At 41.6% G+C, this 13,917-nt stretch overlaps 1 protein-coding gene across 2 annotated transcripts in view; it reads left to right on the top strand.

The window, feature by feature from the left end:
* Tek (TEK receptor tyrosine kinase) overlaps positions 1-13,917 on the top strand; it is a 126,721-nt gene that overhangs the window by 93,127 nt on the left and 19,677 nt on the right. For both annotated transcript variants that reach the window (NM_001105737.1, XM_039110892.2), the window contains 4 exons: positions 3,369-3,659; positions 5,440-5,594; positions 6,988-7,198; positions 8,879-8,989. In NM_001105737.1, coding sequence (NP_001099207.1) covers positions 3,369-3,659; positions 5,440-5,594; positions 6,988-7,198; positions 8,879-8,989 — 768 coding nt within the window. The remainder of the gene's footprint in view (positions 1-3,368; positions 3,660-5,439; positions 5,595-6,987; positions 7,199-8,878; positions 8,990-13,917) is intronic.

Below are 13,917 nucleotides of genomic sequence, written 5' to 3' on the forward strand. Positions count from 1 at the left end.
TCTCTGTAGGCCTCTACTTGTTTATTAATGATTTCCTGTGTTTCCCTAAGTGTGTTCATGTCTTTCTTGAAGTCCTCCAGCATCATGATCAAATATGATTTTGAAACTAGATCTTGCTTTTCTGGTGTGTTTGGATATTCCATGTTTGTTTTGGCGGGAGAATTGGGCTCCGATGATGGCATGCAGTCTTGGTTTCTGTTGCTTGGGTTCCTGCGCTTGCCTCTCGCCATCAGATTATCTCTAGTGTTACTTTGTTCTGCTATTTCTGACAGTGGCTAGACTGACCTATAAGCCTGTGTGTCAGGAGTGCTGTAGACCTGTTTTCCTCTCTTTCAGTCAGTTATGGGGACAGTGTGTTCTGCTTTCCGGCGTGTAGTTTTTCCTCTCTACAGGTCTTCAGCTGTTCTTGTGGGCCTGTGTCTTGAGTTCACCAGGCAGCTTTCTTGCAGCAGAAAATTTGGTCTTACCTGTGGTCCCGAGGCTCAGGTTCGCTCGTGGGGTGCTGCCCAGGGGCTCTCTGCAGCGGCAGCAACCAGGGAGACCTGTGCCGCCCCTTCCGGGAGCTTCAGTGCACCAGGGTTCCAGATGGTCTTTGGCTTTTTCCTCTGGCGTCCGAGATGTGTGTGCAGGGAGCAGTCTCTTCTGGTTTCCCAGGCTTGTCTGCCTCTCTGAAGGTTTAGCTCTCCCTCCCACGGGATTTGGGTGCAGAGAACTGTTTATCCGGTCTGTTTCTTTCAGGTTCCGGCGGTGTCTCAGGCGCAGAAGTCCTGCCGCTCCTGGGCCCTCCCCCACGGGAGCCCAGAGGCCTTATACAGTTTCCTCTTGGGCCAGGGATGTGGGCAGGGGTGAGCAGTGTTGGTGGTCTCTTCCGCTCTGCAGCCTCAGGAGTGCCCACCTGACCAGGCGGTTGGGTCTCTCTCTCAATATAGTGAGTTTTTAAAACTTTATATTCCATTCCTGATAGTTTTCCTTCTGCTTAGTCTAGTCTATTGGTAATACTTTCTACTGTTTTTTTTTAATCAAATGAGATTTTAATTTCTAATATCTTCCCCATCTCGTTTTTCTTGTTGAAGTTTTCTTCTGCGTTGCTGGAATTTTCCTCCCCTATTGCTGATTTTTCTCATCTATTTTGAGACTTTTTGGTTCTGAGTTGGTTTACTTATTTCATTCATTTCTTTACTTGTATCCTCTTTGAGGTCACTGTTTACTTTTACAAATAAATTTTGAATTCTTTATCTAATTCTTTACCCATTCTAATAGCTTTGAATTTAGTAGTGAAAAGCATGATCTTTTAAGGATTCCTATTGTCTTTGTTTTTCAGGTTTCTTGTGCTTTCCTGTTATAATCTACTTGTCTATTGGTTGGGAGCCTGCTTCTGGCTTTACTTGAGATTTAGTAAGCAGTAATCACAAGAAAAGAGAAAGCGAACTCCTTGTTACAGCAGCAGTGCTCAGTTGAACAGGTTTTATAAGTGCATCTCAGGTCAACCAAAGGCCAGCCACATACCATCTCATAGACTGTCAGTTACTACAGGACAGAAAACAGAAAAAAATCACTAAGAATGTGTCACGTAGTAAAAATTGCTTAGTGTAAATGTGGAGATGGTAAGTGAATGATATAAAGGGCGGGGCCAGTGAAAAGGAAAAGTAGACACAGAGTTAAATAAATGGGGGACAAAGAAGAATAGAAAAGGATGTTATGAAGGAAACATGAAAAGAGCAAGATATATACATTTTTAGGGGAGTAAGAGATAGCACATTTCACGGGTGTTTTTTGAAAATGCGAGTTCAGAGACCTGGCTTTCAGTAAAAGCTGTGTGTGGTGGGTTGCATCTATAATTCCAACACCAGGAGGGAGAGAGAGAAGGATCCTTTGACTTCACTGGTGGGTGACTCCATCTCAAAAACTAAGATAATTGAGGAAGACACTGGATGTCAATCTCTGGCCTCCACACAAACCTATATGTGCAGTCTTGTGTATCCACACAGATACATATACAAATACTCTTAGCTGAAAGACTTCCCAATAAGGAAAATTTCATAAACAAAGTTATATGCAAGTGAGAATGAAAACATTAATAAAAACATAGATGCTCTTAGGAATCAGATAGTCAGACAGCACAAAAAGTAGAGTAAAGAAGGGGGCACAAAGGGCAAAAAGAGAATTGAAAAGAGTTTGCTTAATAACTATATAAACTATATAGTTATATAATAACTATATAAACAAAATCAGAAGAATGCATAAAATTTTAAAAAAGGAAAGAAAGTTTGAAATACTTCTTTTATTTTCTCCTGAGTCTTTATATTATCACATCACATAGAGGCAGCTTCTAGTCCACCATTTTACCCAGGAGTCTTTACTATGCCATTTATCAATTTTTTTAAATATGTAAGTTGTCATTATTTATTTTGCTACCACACCAAAACATTGTCATGTCTAGTCTTATGCATGTTCCATGCACAGGACTGAAAACTTCTCCAGGGAACATGCCCAGAAGGGAAGTTCATGTGCACAGTTCCTCTGAAAAAAGATAGTGAGTGTGTGCTGTGCCCGGGAGTGCAAAAAAACTACTGCATTTCCTCTGTCCATCTCCATAGACTTCCTCTGTGCTGACAAACCTGATGGTGTCAGCCAGTTACAGTTTTACCAATCTTAAAAGCCTACTAGAGCTCATGATTGTTGTGAAGAGAATCTCAGGGAGACTGCAAAAATGATTCTGTCCTGGGAACCTCAGAACATGTCTTTCTCACTCTGCCTGTGTCCCTGAAGGGAAAATGCTCTCACTTTTCTCAAGTCTTATCTGTAAGGGCTCAACACATTTTTCTTACACATACACTAGTGTGTTTGCTATCTGTGAATGTGTTTGGGGTAAAGATAACCATATGGCACCATGGCTAAGACAATGGACTCTGGAGCCAGACTCCCAGATTAGAGTCCTGCTTCTGCCTAACCATGGTGCAACCTTAACTGAGACTCAAATCTCTCTGTGTCTCACAGTAAGGAAATGAGTTAAAATATGGAATAGTAAGTACATGGCATATTTAAGTACCAAGTGAATGTTAATCTTTTCATTCCATCCAGCATCAACAACATTGTAGAGAGGTTCGTGAAGGAACACGAATCCCTAAGCCTTCACTTACCATAAGGATACAAACATTCAAGGCATGTTTTGTATTCTCTACTCTGGAATCACATAACAGAAATCACAGTACCATTGCCAGTGAGCGAGCCAGCATGTGAGGGAGTATTCTTCCTATTCACGTTAGTGAATGGTGCTGAATGACTTGACCTGAGCCCTCCCTCAAAACCACAGTCATCTAAGAGGCAGCAATGTGTTTTAAATGAATTATTTTTTTTTAAATTTCTAGTTCTCCCTCCTCAGCCAGAAAACATCAAGATCACCAACATCACTGATTACACAGCTCTGGTTTCTTGGACAATCGTGGACGGCTATTCGATTTCTTCCATCATCATCCGGTATAAGGTTCAGGGCAAAAATGAAGACCAGCACATTGACGTGAAGATCAAGAATGCCACCATCACTCAATACCAGCTCAAGGGCCTAGAGCCAGAGACTACATACCATGTGGATATTTTTGCTGAGAACAACATAGGATCAAGCAACCCAGCCTTTTCCCAAGAAATTAGGACACTTCCAGGTTGGTAGTTGAGTAGTATTTCTAGAAGGTTCTTTCAGGCATCATCGGAGAAGCCTTGTTGTCTTGAGATATTTGCTTCATATGTATTCTAAGTGTCATCATTCATTTGTCCTAGTAAGTGTTATCTTACTATATAAATCCTTAAAATAAAAATGTCCTGAGAAAGATCTCTAGTGATTAATTTTTTGTTATTAAACCTTAGAATTAATTAGCCTCAGGTGCATCCCATTCAATAGTCTAAGAAAGAGGTGTACAATGTGAGTTTCAGCTTTGTAAAGAGGTACGTAGAACCTGCTTATGGGAAACAGGCTGAGTGGATATTTTTCTGTGTGTGTGTGTGTGTGTGTGTGTGTGTGTGTGTGTGTGTGCATGCATGTGTGCGTGTGCATGTGTACCATGTGGTGGTGATGGTAGTGGACTGTCCCAGAACTGCACTTCATTTTTTTCTTGAAATGAATCCTTTGATTTTTCAGTGACTCTATGTTATTCTGAGTTTTCTACTTTCTCATCTAATCTAAATCTAAAATGCTTGTCAGTACTAAATGCAAGCCGACTAAACTTAGCTATTTGGACTGCAACTTTCTGAGATAGCTTGGGATCCTCCCAGAGTGCTAAGCATACTATGCTCACTGCTTGGGTGAAATCTGTCAAATAATTGCATGCTCTCAGGCCCAGCCCAAGTGTAAGGATAGACTTTGCATCTGTGCAAGTGGTGCCACATAGCAGTCTTCAGTGACCTATACGTGCGACGGAATGAAGTCAGAATGTCAGAGGGAAAGGCAATTGTGTAGATTCTTAATTTGGACTAATGCTTACTTTTACAGACAATATTGTAGTTCTTGATTCTGTGGTCAGGATCATATGTGGTTTTAAAATACAATAAAGGAAGCTGTATATTCATTGATCATTCTGAGATACTTTTTGAAATATCCAAGGAATGATGTATCTACCACATTATAGATATGGAAATTATAGTTCTTAGATCATTCTCTTTATCAGTGCTTAATTTCTATAAATATTGTAGTTTGATAACAAATATATGTAGGTTCTAAATGCAAACTATGTAAAAATTCAATGTGAAAATTTTAGACTAAGCTACAACAAAGCAAACCCCTTCACCACTCTTGATATTTCTATGATCAATTCATAGAAATGTATTGAACACCTTTAAGAAGTGGGGCCATAATCTATAGTGATTATTAAAATGTACTGAGTTACTCTCATTGGGATTCAAAGGAAATGTGTAGGAAGATTTACAGTCTTAAGTGGGTTATTTTAACATACGCTCTAAATGTAATGCTTTATTTTTTCCTTGTTTTTTTTTTAAACTTCCACCATCAACAATCACCAGGTTTTCCCACCCACTCTTTAAAACAAGAAAAAATGTAGAACAAGGCAATATATCTTTATTGGCTCTATGCTATTGACACTAGAACATCAAACCATTTCTAGAGAAACTGATCTATAAATCACTAAATGTTAAATAGCTAGTTATTTTATTACTAAATAATGTTCATGTGTGTGGACCCCTACTTGGAAGCAAAGTTGAACAAATGACATCAACTCACAGCCACTTTGAAGGCACAGTTGTAAATCCTAGAGATCTCATAACAACCCTGTGAGTTAGACTCATTTCTGCTGAGTTTAGAAATTACTGAGTAGTCCACAGTCATAGTAAGCTGGGCTGTTATATTCTTGTTACACTCTTTCCCAACAGACGGTCTTGGTCCATCATCCACCTAAACTAACTCAGTGACTTCACCTCTCTTTCCCTGCACAGCCCCTAAAGACCTTGGAGGGGGAAAGATGCTACTTATAGCCATTCTTGGGTCGGCTGGAATGACTTGCATCACCGTGCTATTGGCGTTTCTGATTATGTTGCAACTGAAGAGAGCAAATGTCCAAAGAAGAATGGCCCAGGCCTTCCAGAACGTGGTAGGATTGCATTTTTTTTAACTAGCTAATGATCCCTAGTCAACATTTTGCTTTAAAGCTGTGGAACAGCAAATGATCCCTATAGACAAATTTCATGTTTTCCCTTTGGCTTCCATCAGACAATGGGAGGCAATAACATGACCATGACAGTTCTTGTTCAAGCCAGATGAGCTTTGCAAGTGAAAAGCATACATTTAATAATTATGCAGAAGAATATGTCTAAAACAGGATTCCTCCCCAAGATGTGATTGGTCAGTTACCTGACAGAATATTTCAGTATTCTGAATTGCACATTTTTTTTTATAAAGAAGGACATGAAGATAACCAGACCACAACATAAGAATTCATTTCCTAATTATGTATGGCATTATATGAATATCCACACATTTTCTCATTCTTGGTTTTCATTTGCTATTCCCCATATCTCCCTTAATCCCACCACCCCCTCTAAGTGTAAGAGTTACATATGCATGTACTTTTCCCCAATGAACAATCTTTGGTTGGAATTTGTGGCACTTGACATTATCTCATTCTTTGATCTGGATTGACCAGTAGCCACGTTCTACAAGACTGAGCTTGACGAGCATTTCTGAAGCTTATAACTTTGAGCTCCATTGAATAAATCTGAGCCCAGTTCTGTCGATTTTGTATATAAAACACTAAATACAATTCCATGCTTCCAATGAAACTTAACTCATGTGTTTGGGTCCCCAAGATTATCTTCCATGGAGGACAAAGGGGATTTATTCTCTGATTCCAGGCCAGAGCTGGTTCAACTGAGGCTATTACTGGAGGGGATGGATCAGCAGGGGGATTGGGTCTTTGAAGCTTGTCACAATATCAGTAACTTGTCAAGAGACTGCTATTACCACTTGAATTCAGAACAAAAGATGTGCTGGGGGGTTGCTACAAGCACCACCCATTCTGGGCCACTGAAGACTTGATCTAATTTAGACTCTTGGATGAGAAAGCACAGGAGCAAGGACAGCTGAGGCCTGTGACGTAGTTAGGAAAGGCCTCACTGAGGCACACATGGAGACTGCAAGGAGTTCCTTCAACTAGCGCTACAAACTAATCTCTGTATAGCAGAATGGGATGCAGACATACCACACAGGGTGTCATCGCTCCTCTCTCAGCTTTGCAGGCACTGCTAATGGACAAGCCTGTGCTAATGGACAAGCCTGTGCTAATGGACAAGCCTGTGCCCATGCAGCACTGTAGGCAGCAGTTTCATGAGTGTGAAATTATAAGACGAAACCCATTTGTATGCCCACTCGAGAATTAGATAAGTGATTTATTTTCCACCTGGGTAGATACAAAGCAGAAGATAGTACACACCTTAGGATGACAAATGTCCTCACACAAAAAAAAAAATGGTATTTTTTCTTTCCAGAGAGAAGAACCAGCTGTTCAGTTCAACTCAGGAACTCTGGCCCTAAACAGGAAGGCCAAAAACAATCCGGATCCCACAATTTATCCTGTGCTTGACTGGAATGACATCAAGTTCCAAGATGTGATTGGAGAGGGCAACTTTGGCCAGGTTCTGAAGGCGCGCATCAAGAAGGATGGGTTACGGATGGACGCTGCCATCAAGAGGATGAAAGGTTTGGAGGACAGCATTTGCTGGGGTGGGGAGACACCGCTTCCTGTTGAAATCTTCCGTTTGTGGCCATATATTCTTCAAACCAGGTGTTGTCCTGGTATCAGATGTGACTGTTATGTGCAGATAAGGTGTTTCCTTTAAGATGAAGCCCGTGGTAGATATCATCAAGATGTGCATGTGTAGGACAGGAGTTGGAGCCACTTAAACACCAATATGTTGTTTCCTAGGGATTTGGGAATGTGGGTGTTCTGCCATTTATGGCTCATTTGGGGAGGTGCTATTGTTTCTCATAAGGGTCATTTTTTTGGTAAGGGTCATTTTTGAAATTGAGTATGTATCAGAATTAGCTAGACTTGTTCAAAAACAGACTGATCCCCCCCCCATCCCACCCCACTCCCAATTCACACTTGAGTATTCCTAGTTTCTGATTTAGTAAGTCTAGTCAAGGTCAAAGAATTTGCATTCATGTTCTCACAGGAGGCTGATTTCATAGGTTTTCATACTTTTGACCACACTATTGAACCTCTCTGAGAATTGACTCTAAATTTGTTCCATGCTGTAATAGGATTATGACACCAGGGACTAAATCAAAATATTATCTAAGCTTAGAAATAGCTCCTCTCTGTTCATGTGTCTTTGTTGTTGTTGTTGTTGTTGTTGTTTGTTTTTTTCTTTGAGACAGACTCTCACTGTGTATTCCAGACTGACCTGGAACTCACTCTGTAACTAACCTAAAATTCAGGGCAATTCTCCTGTCTCCAGGAGAGAGGCTCAAGCAGTGGTATTTTTTAAAATAAACACAAACAAAAAAACTTGATGAATAGCCATAAATTACCATTCTATTCTGCTCTTGTTGCAGGATATTTAGGGAACACTGAAATAGTCAGGGGTGCTTGTGGTGGTTGGAGCATGGACTTATGCAATCAGGTTTGATGGGGATCTTATCTGAACCTAATTTTTCATTTCATATCCTATAAAAAAAAGTAAAGCAGCTTAACTGTGTGCCATAGCAGAAAATTTTCACAGACAAAGTAATAACATTCTAGGTCCGCCTACTGAACAATACACTAATTTACAAAATTTTCCCAAGGCATTGACACTCAAAACCAAAGCTACAGTGAAAGTCCTGTGGTAGGAACAGGGCACTGGACCTGGTATTTCGAATCAGTCCATATCACAGATGCCCCTGACCCTCCTGAGACATTGGGACACTCTCTAAGCCTGTTCTAGTATACACGGAGCCACCAGGACCCCTCCCCTGATCGCAGCCCGTACTTCACTCAAAGCTGGCCGGTCAGTCTGAGCATCCACCAATAGTCTTTCCTGTCCAACCCTGATAGTTCCTCTCACCTATCACTAAAGATAGGACAGGAAGGATAGGAGAACCGCAGCTTGTTTCTTAGAAAATGCCCATGGAGAATGGTAGTTCTCACCCAGGAGGGATTTTGCTTTGGAGAGGGCATGTACTGGTTGGTGCATACGTAACAGCTCCCTCAAACACATTTCAGTCCAGTTACCAGTGCTGAGGCCCATGAACAATGCTCTAGGGGATAGAGCTTTCTGGGCCCGATTGTGACTAAGTTAGCCGGGAGTCCTGGGGGTAAAGACAGGTACTTTCTGTACCTTTACCCTTTGGAAAGATGTGAAGAAGCAACATTACAACTCTTGGCCTTTCTTCCAGAATATGCCTCCAAAGATGATCACAGGGACTTTGCAGGAGAACTGGAGGTTCTTTGTAAACTTGGACACCATCCGAACATCATTAATCTCTTGGGAGCATGTGAACACAGAGGTAAGATGCTCCCCTGCCCCTGCCCCTGCCCCTGCCCCTGCCCCTGCCCCTGCCCCTGCCCCTGCCTCCGCCCCAGCAGACTTTAAAAGATAAAACAGGAACATTTCATAACAAAAGGAGGAAAGATAATCATCTTGAGAACATTACTTATTTTAAAGTTTCAATCTGAATTTCTGTCTAGTCCCCATTATTGGCTGGGCTGAAGTTTATCATTTTGTGTGTGTATGTAGGGAAGTGCTAAGGCTAAATTGGCTCTCTGTGGTAGTTTAACTTTTAATGGCCAAGGTATCCATGGCTTTTTCTCACCCTAATCCTCATGAATCAAGAGAATAAAAACTAATTAATACATGTACATTTAGGAAGCCTTTAGCATTGGAAAAAGTAGAGTGCATTGGCTCCACTGAATTGATTTTTTTACTTTGAATCAGGATCTGACCATCGTCCAAGCTGGCATGGAGCTCAGTCTGTAGCTCAGGCTGAACTAAAATACAAAGTAGCCTTTTGAAGGCATGAGTACCAGTAATGCACTGTGATGGGAAAGCACTGTTCCTGGTTAGCTTAAGCAGTGATATTAAGTTCCCATAGACAGTTCTAGTTTTAGCCAAAGTGTTTTCATTTCAGTAATAGTGGAGCTTCACAACTGCCCTGTGTTCTCATATTTTTAAACCTTGGAATTCAAGTTGGATTGAAATGCTTGCTACTGTACCGTGTGTAATGAGCTATGAGGGAGATCACAGCAAAATATGCTTTATGAGTTTGCTTTGATACTCGTGCGTCATGGACTTGTACTTCTTAGTCTGCCTCAACAAAACTCCTCATGGAAAAGTTTGCTTCCATAAACAGAAAGGCTCCAGGACATATTTATTTATAAACCTGACAACCTTTTGTTGACTTTCTCAGCAAAAGCCATCAACAATAGAAAAGAGTTGGTTTCTTTTTCCTCGATTTACTAAGCTAAAAATATGGGTGTCTTAAGCAATCTATCATCCTATGATCCAATAAGGGTATAATTCTGAAAGCCAGATCATATCTCTTAGATTAAATAATGAAGCAATTCATTGTTTTTGAGCTTTTCCTGGAAATAATAGTTGGTGTGGGACAGCAGTACATTAAAAGAAAAATATATCAGAGCTGGAGTAATGGCTCAGAGATTAAGACCATTGGCTGTTCTTGCAGAAGACCTGGGTTTGGTTCCCAAACCCACATGGCAGGTCACAACCATAGGTCACTCCAGTTCCAGAGGGATTCTGACATCCTCAGCTGATCTTCCTGGATACCTACACATTTGTGGTGTATTAAATATACACTTAATATACACGGGCTGGAGCGATCGCTCAGCAGTTAAGAACACTGGCTGCTTTTGCAGAGGTTCTGAGTTCAATTCCCAGCAACCACATGGTGGCTCACAGCCATCTGTAATGGGATCAGATGCCCTCTTCAGATGGGATCAGATGTGTCTAAAGACAGCTACAGTGTACGCATATACATAAAATAAATAGATAAATCTTTTTTTAAAAAAAAGCTTAAGCATACACAATGCACTTAAGATTTAAAAAAGTTTCAGGCAGCAACTAAAAATGTGTCTTATAATTTTTAGGTACATTATTACATAACTGCTTATGTCTTGGGGAAGTGTGCAAGAAAGTACACTCATGCCAGAACTTAGATCTGCCTTTCTTATGACGTATTTGGGTTCAGTGTGGGGAAGATTTTCCTCTCTCTCTCTCTCTCTCTCTCTCTCTCTCTTCTTTCCTTCTCTTAGCAGGTGAGGAGGGTTACAAATTTAAATTTTTATTAGATTTTATTATTTATTTAATTTTATATTTTTATATTTATTTCCTTTCTTTCTTTTAACATTATAACCTCTGTTTCCCCTCCCTCCTTTACCCTCAGATCTTTCCCCCACCTCCCCTCTGTCCCCTCCTCTCTATCTACTCTTCCTCCATTTCGCCCTAGAAAAGGGCAGGCCTCCCATGGATATCCACCAACCATGGTGTGTCCAATTGCACTAAGTCTGGGCATCTCCCCTTGTATTGAGGCTGCCTGAGGCAACCCAGCAGGAGAAAAGGGTCCCCAAAACAGGCAAAACAGTGACAGCCCAAATCCCACTGTTAGGAGTCCCAGAACAAGCTTCACAACCGTAGCCTGTGCAGATCAGTCCCGTGCAGGTTCTCTGGGTGTCAGTTTAGTCGCTGTGAGCTCCTATGTGTTGTGATATTATTAAAAACGTGCACCACCTGGCTCCCGCAAGTTCCCACTCCACACAGATCTGCCCACTCTAGCTGTTTCTGTCAGCCGCTTTCACACACCATCCCCTAGGTGAATTGTTACTTACCGTGCCTGACACACACATCACATTCTGCAGGCTGAGCTAGTGTGGCCCCACGCCATGCTATCCCCAAGCATTCTATAGCCTGGCAGGGCTTCCTGTTGTGGACTCTGCTCACACTCCCAACAACCCAGTGAAGTCATGACTCAACAGACTGTAACCAACAACCAGATTTATGTTAAATACTCAATGTACAATACAGCCACACAATTAACTTACGACCAGTTGATAAGGATATAGATTGCCCGTCTAGATAAAATAAATTTGCTTATAGAAATCCATCCCTTAAAAATATTCATTTTTTTGCGCATGCACACACACACACACACACACACACACACACACACACACACACACACACACCCATAAATATGTCAATACAACCTGTTTAGTCTGTAAAGTGTTACTTGTATATACGTTTTCAGGACTGACCATTTATTATTAGATAACCAGCTGGTGTATTCCTTCCTTCTTTCTCTTTCTTTCTTCCTTTCTTTCTTTCTTCCTTCCTTCCTTTCTTTCTTTCTTTCTTACATTTTTCTTATTGTATTTTTATTTACATTTTAAATGTTATCCCCTTTCCTGGTTTCACATCCATAAACAGAAATATTCATAACAACCTGTATCTGTGTAGAGATGCATGGCGAGGATTGTTTACGTCTGCCTCCATGTTGCTTCTCTTTCTTTTCCTCCCTCTCCTTCTAAAACCTCTCTTTCTGCCTCCCTTTCTTCTCATCCAATGACAGGCCTCATTTTATCTTGTACCGGCCTTCACCTACATAATGGCATCAGCCTATACCTATGGGCTCAGGTTGGTAGGTTCTATGGGTTTTCTTGTGGTGTCTTTTCCCCTTTGGCTCCTACAATCATTCTTTCCTAATTTAACTTTTTAAAATCATTTTGACCTTTTAACATGATGGTTTGGACACACACATGCTCACACACAGACACACAGGCACACACACACACTCAAGCATGCGCACATATAAGAAAATCACTTTATTGTTTACTATTTTTGGTGGGTACTTTTTCTTTTTCCTTTTTCTTCTTATACACTATATCCTTACTGCAGTTTCTCCTCCCTGCACTTCTACCACCCCTTTCACACTCTTTCCCTCAGATGACTCTTCTATTTCCTTTATATGTGAGAGAGAGAGAGAGAAAGAGAGAGAGAGAGAGAGAGAGAGAGAGAGAGAGAGAGAGGAGGAGGAGGAGGAGGAGGAGGAGGAGGAGGAGGAGGAGGAGGATGAGGATGGAGAGCCGAACTCCCAGGGCTTTCAACTGAACATGGCATAGCAAATTACAAGACTAGGTAGAAACCTCATATCAAGTATGGACAAGGCAACTCAGAAAGAAAAGGCAAGAGAGTCAGGGAGACTCCCCACTCCTACTGTCAGGAGTCCCACAAGAACACCAAGCTATACAGTCAAAATGTATATGCAGAGGATCTAACTCAGACCCATACAGAGTCTGCAGTTGTCACTTCAGTCTCCATGAGCCCCTTTGAGCACAGGTTAGTTGATTCTGTGGGCTGTGTTCTTGTGATGTTCTTAACCCTTCTGACTCCTATAATTCTTCCTCCCCTTCTTCAGCAGGATTTCCCTGGTTCTGCCTAGTGTTTGGCTGTGTATCTCTGTATCTGTTCCCATCAGTTGCTGGATGAAGCCTCTCTGGTTACAACTGGGCTAGGCATTGCTCTCTGAGTATAGCAGAGTATCATTAGGAATTCCTTCATTGACATTTTTGCCAGTTATCTTTTGTTATATCCTGGGTCTCTGGGCTGTCTAGTCTCTAGTTCCAGGCAGTATCAAGTATGGACTCCCTCTCATGGCGTGGACTTCAAGTTGGAGCAGTCATTACTTGGCCACTCCTACAAGTTTTTGCTCTACCGTTTCCCCAGCACTTCATGCAGGCAGATTAGATTGTGGGTCAATGACTTTGTGGCTGGGTTGATGTTCCATTCCTACTGCTGGGAGACTTGCCTGGTAGCAGAAGATGTCTGTTGAGGCTCTATTGCTCTTGTCACTCTCACAGACTCCAGGCAATCTATGCTGCACTAGGTTTCTACATTGCCTTTCAAATACCCCTCCCCAATTTCAGTTGTCCCTCCCAGTACTCTCTCCTTTTATTTCCCCCTCTAGCATGTCTGAAGCCTCCTGTTCTCATCTCCATCCACCCCCAAGTCCATCCACAAAATATATTCTATTTTGCTTTCCCAGAGAGATCCATGTGTTCCCCCTTGAGCCCCTCCAAAGCAATTCCAACTAAACTCATGAACAAGACAAGACTGTCTATTCTCTGCATATATATTCTGTTGTGTTTTATAAAAAAGAAAAAGAAGAAGGGGTATGTTTTATGGAAGCATGGTATGGTGTGTGGGAAGGAGTGCCTATATGGGCCCATGCTGGTGTATCCCACAGAGTTTGTTTAGGGCATGGGGAGGGGAGTTGAGGGCGTAGACACACACACACACACACACACACACAGACAGAGAGAGAGAGAGAGAGAGAGAGAGAGAGAGAGAGAGAGAGAGAAGATGGAGGAGGAGGAGGAGGAAGAAGAGGAGGAGGAGGAAGAGGAGGAGAGGCCAGTGATGAAC

The sequence above is a fragment of the Rattus norvegicus genome, chromosome 5, assembly GCF_036323735.1.
Source record: "Rattus norvegicus strain BN/NHsdMcwi chromosome 5, GRCr8, whole genome shotgun sequence".
NCBI lineage: Eukaryota > Metazoa > Chordata > Mammalia > Rodentia > Muridae > Rattus > Rattus norvegicus.